At 41.4% G+C, this 10,694-nt stretch overlaps 1 protein-coding gene across 1 annotated transcript; it reads right to left on the bottom strand.

Annotated features, from left to right (window-relative positions):
* Positions 1-6,845: 6,845 nt before the first annotated feature.
* LOC117304989 (piggyBac transposable element-derived protein 4-like) lies at positions 6,846-10,563 on the bottom strand. The gene has a single exon (XM_033789660.1). The coding sequence runs from the start codon at positions 7,826-7,828 to the stop codon at positions 7,184-7,186; it is 645 nt and encodes a 214-aa protein (XP_033645551.1). The 5' UTR covers positions 7,829-10,563; the 3' UTR covers positions 6,846-7,183.
* Positions 10,564-10,694: the final 131 nt, after the last annotated feature.

Below are 10,694 nucleotides of genomic sequence, written 5' to 3'. Positions count from 1 at the left end.
CGTCACAGCTGCTCTGTCCATGATAAAAAGGGCAGAAAGGATACTTACGTTGGGTATTGGTGAAGCCATATCAGAGCCATCAAAACTCTGTTGATGGGTTGGTTTGCGTGTCTTCTGCCTCTTCCCTGGTTGGTAATTAAGGGTTCCAAATCTCTGGAAATAGCCAGCAAAGACTGAGGGGTTTCTCCAGTCAGTTGATATAGTCTTGCTGGGCCTCTCACTAGATCACTGAACAGATCTCTTGGATTAGGTTGATCACCTCCAACCCATCAGGGAACAGAAGAGTGTGAACACTACACCTGTACATTACAGATCTCTTGGATTAGGTTGATCACCTCCAACCCATCAGGGAACAGAAGATTGTGAACACTACACCTGTACATTGTAAACTAATAATGTTGGTGTCAAGAGGAGCCACGATACACCATCTTGATTGAAGTCGCATTCTTTTGTTAGTGAGCACGTTGCTGCCTTGTGTTTTGGAGTAATAATTGTCGGCTACCTGCCTGCTTTACAGGTAGCAGACATTACCAGATATTCCTGTAGGCCTCCATGAATATGTATAGCGTTTAACAAAGAGCGTCTTAAATAATAACAAAACAAAATTGTGACATACTAAGAAGAAAACAAAATTGCAGATTTTTTCATACACTAGTCAATTCTTATGATGCAATATGAACACAATAAATTAAACCACCTTCAAATACTTAATTATGGTCTTCCCATGCTGTGCTATGTCACTTCTGCATCTTGACTGCTTGTGGGAAGTTTGTGAACATCAAACACAGTCATAGCGTCCAAAATCTCTGTTTGTGGGAAACGCTCTTTGATGTTCTCCACCAGTGTTTTGATAAATGAATCGTGAACCTGGAAATTAAGCCATACAACATTTCGATTAAATTCAATTCATTAACATTTATTTCCACATGAATAATCACTTTAGAGAAACAAAACAATTGTTACAAGAAAACTCCACGAAGTGGAGCTATTACACAAGAAGCTGAAGCTTATAAATGCCTTAAACACACAAAACAAATATATTTAACAAAACAGTATTGAACAAGGAAGACAAAATAGAAAGGACAACACAAAGCAATGACACAGAAACAAACAAAAGAAACATTCAGAAAAAAATGTGAATCAGATTTTCAGAGATATTGTTAGAGATGTAAGAAAGGGTCCATGTCTATACATTGGTATCACATCACTTATCGCGTATCACGTATCGCATCACTTATCGCGTATCACGTATCGCATCACTTATCGCGTATCACGTATCGCATCACTTATCGTGTATCACGTATCGCATCACTTATCGCGTATCACGTATCGCATCACTTATCGTGTATCACGTATCGCATCACTTATCGCGTATCACGTATCGCATCACTTATCGCGTATCACGTATCGCATCACTTATCGTGTATCACGTATCGCATCACTTATCGCGTATCACGTATCGCATCACTTATCGTGTATCACGTATCGCATCACTTATCGTGTATCATGTATCGCATCACTTATCGCGTATCACGTATCGCATCACTTATCGTGTATCACGTATCGCATCACTTATCGTGTATCACGTATCGCATCACTTATCGCGTATCACGTATCGCATCACTTATCGCATATCACGTATCGCATCACTTATCGCATATCACGTATCGCATCACTTATCGCATATCACGTATCGCATCACGTATCGCATCACTTATCGTGTATCACGTATCGCATCACTTATCGTGTATCACGTATCGCATCACTTATCGCGTATCACGTATCGCATCACTTATCGCATATCACGTATCGCATCACTTATCGTGTATCACGTATCGCATCACTTATCGCGTATCACGTATCGCATCACTTATCGCGTATCACGTATCGCATCACTTATCGCGTATCACATATCACTTATCGCGTATCACGTAAAGCGTATCACTTATCGCGTATCACGTATCGCGTATCACTTTTCGCGTATCACGTATCGCATCACTTATCACGTATCGCATCACTTATCGCGTGTCACGTTATCATCACTTATCGCGTATCACGTATCGCATCACTTATCGCGTATCACGTATCGCATCACTTATCGCGTATCACGTATCGCATCACTTATCGCATATCACGTATCGCATCACTTATCGCGTATCACGTATTGCATCACTTATCGCGTATCACGTATCGCATCACTTATCGCGTGATCAATGTTCAAATTTGAACACCCCACCCCGAAAAGAAAATTTCAAAAAATAACAATAGAATAGGGAAAATCAAAATAATAAGTAGATGTATGTATTTAGTATGCAATCAATTAATACTATAATCATTCTTTAAACAAATGGCCCAAAAGTTTGGATGTGACAAACCAGAAATGTGCCCACATGTTTGAACATCAAGTTACTTCTACACCTTCTCTAACAGCACACCATTCCCAATGTCCACCTGGATAACAGAAGCATTGTGACAATGTGAGCATTGGACTTCTTGCCTGTCAGGTTGCGTCTGATCACTTCCTCTTTCCTGAAGAGTGCAACAAAAACGTTTCTAGCCAATTTTGTTGCAGTGTTGCTGGCTTTGAACTCACATTCAATTCATGCTTGTATCGCAAGTGTATGTCCACACGCTTGAATGATTTGCTGTAGCAAGTACCGCAAGTGTATGTCCACACGCTTGAATGAGTTGCCGTAGCAAGTACCGCAAATGTATGTCCACACGCTTGAATGAGTTGCCGTAGCAAGTACCGCAAGTGTATGTCCACACGCATGAATGAGTTGCCGTAGCAAGTACCGCAAGTGTATGTCCACACGCTTGAATGATTTGCCGTAGCAAGTACCGCAAGTGTATGTCCACACGCTTGAATGATTTGCCGTAGCAAGTACCGCAAGTGTATGTCCACACGCATGAATGATTTGCCGTAGCAAGTACCGCAAGTGTATGTCCACACGCATGAATGAGTTGCCGTAGCAAGTACCGCAAGTGTATGTCCACACGCTTGAATGATTTGCCGTAGCAAGTACCGCAAGTGTATGTCCACACGCTTGAATGATTTGCCGTAGCAAGTACCGCAAGTGTATGTCCACACGCATGAATGATTTGCCGTAGCAAGTACCGCAAGTGTATGTCAACACGCATGAATGAGTTGCCGTAGCAAGTACCGAAAGTGTATGTCCACACGCATGAATGAGTTGCCGTAGCAAGTACCGCAAGTGTATGTCCACACGCATGAATGAGTTGCCGTAGCAAGTACCGCAAGTGTATGTCCACACGCATGAATGAGTTGCCGTAGCAAGTACCGCAAGTGTATGTCCACACGCATGAATGAGTTGCCGTAGCAAGTACCGCAAATGTATGTCCACACGCTTGAATGAGTTGCCGTAGCAAGTACCGCAAGTGTATGTCCACACGCATGAATGAGTTGCCGTAGCAAGTACCGCAAGTGTATGTCCACACGCTTGAATGATTTGCCGTAGCAAGTACCGCAAGTGTATGTCCACACGCTTGAATGATTTGCCGTAGCAAGTACCGCAAGTGTATGTCCACACGCTTGAATGATTTGCCGTAGCAAGTACCGCAAGTGTATGTCCACACGCATGAATGATTTGCCGTAGCAAGTACCGCAAGTGTATGTCCACACGTATGAATGAGTTGCCGTAGCAAGTACCGCAAGTGTATGTCCACACGCATGAATGAGTTGCCGTAGCAAGTACCGCAAGTGTATGTCCACACGCATGAATGAGTTGCCGTAGCAAGTACCGCAAGTGTATGTCCACACGCATGAATGAGTTGCCGTAGCAAGTACCGCAAGTGTATGTCCACACGCATGAATGAGTTGCCGTAGCAAGTACCGCAAGTGTATGTCCACACGCATGAATGAGTTGCCGTAGCAAGTACCGCAAGTGTATGTCCACACGCTTGAATGAGTTGCCGTAGCAAGTACCGCAAGTGTATGTCCACACGCTTGAATGAGTTGCCGTAGCAAGTACCGCAAGCTGATATCGGTTACCCGTCCTCTTATCAACATTTTCTTGTGGTTGACAACATACAAATGCTTGATGTCTTTACCTACAGACCTACTGTACAAGTAAGACAGGGTTCTCCTGCAGGTGCTAAAGCAGTGGCTGCCACTCGGGTATTGACTGTAGCCCCAACACAAGAAGATAAAAACTCCATCAACTGCCTGGTTAATGGAGGCGAGAGAGCAGTTGCTCAAGTTATGCGCAGTTACAAATGTAGCTGGCCGCCGTCTGAGTTGCTTTGTTATCTCATCTTTTGCTCTGAGCTTACTTCTAAGCTTTAGGTTGATAACAATCTGTTCGTCTAGAGTTTCCTGGAGAGCATCATTCCTTTCTTCCTATGTGAGGTTCCCATGTGTCACGCAACTTGTCTTTGCCATCTAAATCTAATAATGTGTTTATTTGGTACCCATAAACTGCCGACAATGGCATGTCAGTTCTGCTTATTTCCGTTGATGTTGAAGGACCTGGAGCTTCTTTGATAGGAAACTGTTCCCTTAACAACTCATCCTTCATCATTTCCTGAGCGTCCCTGTCAGCAATCTTCTTTTGTGCAGTCTTCGTTCTCTGCTTCATGGCTTTTGGAGCCTTTGATGTTGTGGTATTCTGAAAGGATAATCCAAAATTATGAAGTCATAAATTTGGCATGCACAACATCTATGATTAACTTTTGTCCGAGTCTCCAAAGAGGCACATGTTGTCAGAGTTTTGTTCTGTGCAAAGGTATAGCACAAAGTGGTAAAAAAAATAATTTTCTGTATGCAATGTTTGTGTTTATTACTTTATTTCCCCATGAATGGTTACATTGGTCCTCTTTAAATCAGACAGGAGATTGTGTTGTGTTTTGTTTAGTTCATCTTCGTTTTCAGTGTTTATTCTATAAACTGTCTTCAAAGGTTCTCCCTTCTGAGAGCTGATATCGGTTACTCCTCCTCTTATCCTCAGTTTGTTGTGGTCGACAACAAACAAACGCTTGATGTTTTTACCTACAAGTAAGACAGAACTCTCCAGGAGCTTCTGCAGAAACAGTCAAGAACTTGGAGCAGGAAGGTTCTTCTTCTCAGCTTTGATTTTCTTCATGAGTTTCCTCTGTTGCGCATCAATACTTGCAGATCTATCATCTTCCGTAATATGCCGACCACTGCTGTCAGATGGTAGCGATGAAATAACATTGTTTGGTTTAGTTGGTGTTTTGGTAGCACCCATTTCTTTGTTTGTGTGATACATGTTAAAGTATGCATGATTATCTGCAGGAACATAAACATGGAGAAGAGCTCACTGCATGTTTTCTACTTTGGCAGTAGACTATCACCCTCTCGGTGTTAACACCCTTTTCAGAGATTTTCACACACAACCAACCTAACACATCTTTAGATTGTGTACTTTTGGTTTTTACAGTACTGCTGGCTGTGGCAGTCATCGCAATCGATGGTGTATCCATTTGAAGGTGACTCCGTAGTTGTCCTATGTTTCCATATAACTTTCAGAATGCTGCTGTTGTCCCTGCAGATTACCCCCTGTCAAATACCAATTAGAAAACCTGCAAGTTACTGATACATTCACTGACAGTAAATGGGGGTTAGTTAAAGACGGCCTCCCTTACTGATACATTGACCATCAGTAAACGGTTATATATCAAGTGCTTCATAATGTAGGTAGTGGGGAGAGCGGGGTAAGTTGAGCAAAGTTTGGGTAAACTTAACATGATAGTAAATACATGTATATTGTAGTGAATATATCTGTCTTATAGACAGTTCGAGGGTCATGAACCTTGAGCCTTGATCTGGTACGTATATGACGGGATGTCAATCTCCATACCGAGGTTAATCCATTCAGAAAACTCATCTGCTGCCAAATCTGGTTGTTGACAACATACAAATGCTTGATGTCTTTACCTACTGTACAAGTAAGACAGGGTTCTCCTGCAGGTGCTAAAGCAGTGGCTGCCACTCGGGTATTGACTGTAGCCCCTGGGGCCGATTTCACGAAACTTTACGCAACTGCGTAAGTCCACTTGCGCAACGTTTATGGCGTAAGTTGCCTAGTGTTGGCTGCAGTCTGCAAACAGGTTGGGTTACTTTTGCAAACCTTGACACCAAACCTGCAACTGCTGTATCTTCTTCATCTTGCATTGTCTTCGTTCTGCATTTTCATTGTAGTATAGAGCTGCAAGTAAATTCCATAAATAAAAAATCATAATAAATAAAAATAACAAACTATTGCTGAAAAAGAACTGGCCTAATTTTGTAACCTTCACCACAACAAAGTCCCCCTGAATGATGTCCGATTTATCTGATTCATCATTGATTCCTATATCAGATTCTGAACTGGAGGAAGAGCTGGCTGGGTCAACAGGCTCTTTTTCTTGTCTTTTTTTGAATAGCGCCCTCTAGAGGATGATGTCAATCTCTGCAAAACATAGTCGTCTGCAGGCTGACGTGAGTGCTATGTCCATCGACGAAGAGAATAACAGGGAGATGAATTAATCTTGACTTTATTGTTGGAAGGAACTGATTTGCGACCCATTCATAACACACTTTTGAATCTATCCAACCATTTGAACTTCTTCCAAAGAAGGCGCCCTCAGGTGCTCCTGCCACTGGGTTTTAGTTAAACCTAACCCCTGGAAAAATCATCATTGGTGGTAGATAAAAGCCTGCTGCGTTGGCACATGCCATGAGTTTTGTACCACTTTCTGGTTTTGTGCAACACGTTATAATTTTTATTTTATTTTTATATTTTATTATTGGTTTATTAAAAATTCAAACATCGCAACCCGAGGGCTGAATTGAGTTTAAAAGATACACAACAAGAAAAAACAATATAAAAACATTAAAATAGGAAGTGTTTACAGCAAAATTGTTTTAAAAGATTATGTACAATAATTATTGACAAAAAACTACAACTTGGATTCCAGCTCCACAAAAAACAAGAAGTTAAAAATTCGACTGTTGAGAAGGGTGGTTAGGGAAGGAACTGGGCTGTTTTTGTACCGGTTCGTTCTACACCTGATTGGGCAAAGTTTGTTAGTATTTCTAAGATTATTGTTTCTGTTGGGTGCGAGCAAATGTCTATAGTTGTTAGAACTTAAAAGTGATTTACCAAATTTAGAAAACAGTTGGACAAGTTGGTCCGATAAATTGACACCGCCCATCGGTTGGTTATAATCTTTTACACCTGGAGCTACAATGTATTGGAACATTGACTCTCTCAAATGACCCAGTGGCTTGATTTTTGGCCTTTCTTTGGACAGTGTCATTGCCACATGCAGAGTGAATCATGGACAGCATGGTAACCTCCCTCGTGTCCTTCCACTTCACAAAGAGTAGCTCCCTGTCCCTTATCCATTGAATGGTACCACGTGTTGCATTTCTCGGGATACCATTCTCCTTGGTCTTTGGGAAGCCCCTGCAGTTTTCCCGCACTGTCCCACATGCTAGGGTGAGCCCATTATCTGTGACACGCTCACTCTTGCCAGCATGTATAAAAAAGTCACACGTGTAACCAGTTTTGGAATCACAAATGACAAAGAGTTTGTATCCCCATTTTGTGGGTTTGTCCTTTATATACTGTTTGATGCCGATGCGGGCTTTGGAAGCAACTATAGGCTCATCAATGGAAATGTTGATGTTAGGGGCATAAAAAGCTTTGCATGCTAGACAATGTTCGTTGTAGAGTGGTTTAGTTTTGAAAAGCCGGTCACAGTTGGGGCTATTGATGGTCTTTAGTCGCTGGTTGGCTTCATCTTCATCGGGATCGCTTAGACGGAGGTTCCAAAGTATTGGCATAAACCTGTACCGGGACATGATGCGTTTTGGCAAAAGGCTGCCCAAAAAATCCCTCTTCCGACCAGTATTCTTGCAATGTCATGAATGTGGGAAACCGTCACCAAGCCCATGAAAATGATAACTGCAATGAAGCGGTACAGCTCTTGCACAGTAGTTTCCTTCCAGTTGTATTTTTTACCGGCGTCCTTCATTTTCTGTTTAAGGAGTTCATTCTCAGTCCTTAGGTTTTGCAGTTCAGCTTTTATCTGAACCAGTTCACTTTGATCAGCCTCATTGCTTTGGAGTCTTTCTGTCGCTTTTTTGTGTAGTCTTTCAAGTACTCATTACGAGAAATTACTCACCCAAGTTATGTGAGCAGATAACCCTGAGGCAACAACACCAACTTCTAATGGCCGACTGCATCTTGAACATAATGATCGTGCCTCCAGTACCAAATCGCGCAACCTTGTTTCTGTGATGACATAGAGGGCTGTGGTCTCCGATCCTGCTGGATCCATGGTAAGACGATGGAGTCCTGAATGTGAGAATTTTACGTAGTGTGTGTCCTCACTCTCTGAAGTTTCTTCCTCATCCGAGTGGCCTTGACCATGGACTTCCTCGCCTTGAGATACAACATCAAGTCCATCACAGCTTTTTCTACAAGTAAAAAAAAAAAATAAATGGAAGACTGAATTAGCACAATTTGAACAGGGAAGATGTTTCTTTTTTATAATTTCAGAGAAGTTAGAGTTAAATAAATACAGCATACATAATAAATAAGATAAAATACAGCACAATAATTGGAATCAAGAAAGTCACATATTGTCCTTAATCGAATCCTAAAAGAACGTACAGCGACATCAAAGCAGCTCAACTCCTCATTAACAAGAACACAATTTAAAGTACACTTTTAAAAAACATACTGATATGTGAACATTTTATCCAAACTGCTCCTCTCAATCTCATTATATTTACAAGAACAAAAATAATTCCTGACCCTTTTCAACAAGATATAACTGGCTCCCACATATCATCATCTTCTAGGGTGATGTCACTGTCAAGCTCCTCGGGGTAAACAAACTGACCTGATATCTTGTAGTTGACACTAATACTGTCATGTGGGGAAAATCTTATACATAATATAAAAAATTGCTCAAGCTCAGCACAGTTCCAATTTGTAGCTGGCCGCCGTCTGAGTTGCTTTATTATCTCATCTTTCGCTCTGAGTTTACTTCTTAGCTCTGACTCCTAGCCAAGAAGACTGATATAGGGGTCGTCACCGCACATCCATCTCCAAATTCTTCTAGCAGCTCGATGCCACGATCGAAGCTCCTAAGAGTCGTCCAGGAAACGTTCGTAGTCCTCGGCACAAAACCCAATCTCACAGGCCAGATGCTGCCATCTGTTGCTGCAGTCGCAGCAAAGTGCCTTCTGGTTTCTTCGCACAGACTAGGTGCAGAACACGCAGGGATACTCCATGATGTCTTGAATCTTGAATCTTGAAACGGGAAACACAGTTGATACAACTGATTGGTTGTGCTGTCTTGTTAGACTTTTATACAGGTAGCAAGCTTATAGTGGACTGACAAAGAAATCAAACATACTAAAAGCCGGCGACGTTTTTATTTTTACTTTATTATTAATACTGTTATTAGATATTCAACAATATATTTTTTTCTCCTTAATAAACTCCACTCAAAACTTTTTTTTTTTAAGAAACTCAAATAAAAGTGTGAGCTGAGTAAATTATAAAAGTATTGACAATACGAGGGGTTGACTACATGTACTTGTCACATAGGGTTGAAAATTAAGCACACCAAAATTTGTACATCAGTAAGTTTGAAAGATTCTAAGATAAATTGTGTAGAACTCACCGGCTGTGTTGTGAATACATACACTCTGGTCCTTGACGGATTCCCATGCTGGTCTATGATATTCTGTAGTTTGAAGTTATCTTTCTGTATGATCTGTTGAAAGATTCCAATTCCGTCTATCTTAAAGTCTCAAGAAGGCTTCACTGTCCACATAGGCCCAAAGTCGTGTAACCCTTGGCCTATAACGGCCTGAACTGGTTCTTCTAGCGCCTCCTTAGCTAATAAACTAGGTTATGGTTCAATAAACTAAATAATAATAAGAAGAAGAATTGTAATGCGCACCTACACGTATCCACCCTGCTGGGTGTTCAAAACTACAATGGCAAATATTACCGCGCTGCTGCATTCTTGCAGCCAACGCCCAGTCATGTGACCTGAGTGCGCTGTTAGCATTATGTCCCTCCACCGAACAAACTGAATTCAACTTGACTCGATTACTGATACTGATTTTCTGTATTATTACTGGTTAGAAACTTTTGGGCGACCACACAAACGCAAATGTAGTTGTTCACACTATGCCAAGATGGGTAATGCAAGCAAAACTAAATAACAAAAATACTAGTGTTACAGAAGCGCGATAAGGCCTGGCTTTGAAGGGGGGGGGCACCTTCCATACACAATCTTGTCTTAAAAGCACTTTGTTGTAGAAGACCATGAAACTTCAAGAGATGTGCAAATTTACTAGGATTCTGAAAATCATGTTCATGTATATTTATGTGGATATATTGACCTGGTTTGTCTCAATGTAGTCAATGTAGTTATTTCACTTCCAGCTTTGTTGGTATACATGTATTAATTAATTTGATATCACACCCAAGCAGATTCTTGCCATTTGATTGGAGGGTTGTCTGTCACGTGATAGCAAGTAAAAGTACCATTGCACGCTGAGTCACTCACCGTGCTTTTTCGTTCCATCCGAAAAGTACCATTGCACGCTGCCAGCGTGCAATGGTACTTTTCGGATGGAACGAAAAAGCTGAGTAAAAACATCACTGCATACGCGTAACGGTAATAATGGCCTCCTGTAATAA

Source organism: Asterias rubens, chromosome 22 (genome assembly GCF_902459465.1).
Source record: "Asterias rubens chromosome 22, eAstRub1.3, whole genome shotgun sequence".
Lineage (NCBI taxonomy): Eukaryota > Metazoa > Echinodermata > Asteroidea > Forcipulatida > Asteriidae > Asterias > Asterias rubens.
Note: the sequence above shows the minus strand (reverse complement) of the source record. Positions and strands in the feature narration are given on the sequence as shown.

Coding starts and splice junctions, on each gene's coding strand:
- LOC117304989 (XM_033789660.1), bottom strand. CDS start 7,828: ATGTCCCGGTACAGGTTTATGCCAATACTTTGGAACCTCCGTCTAAGC.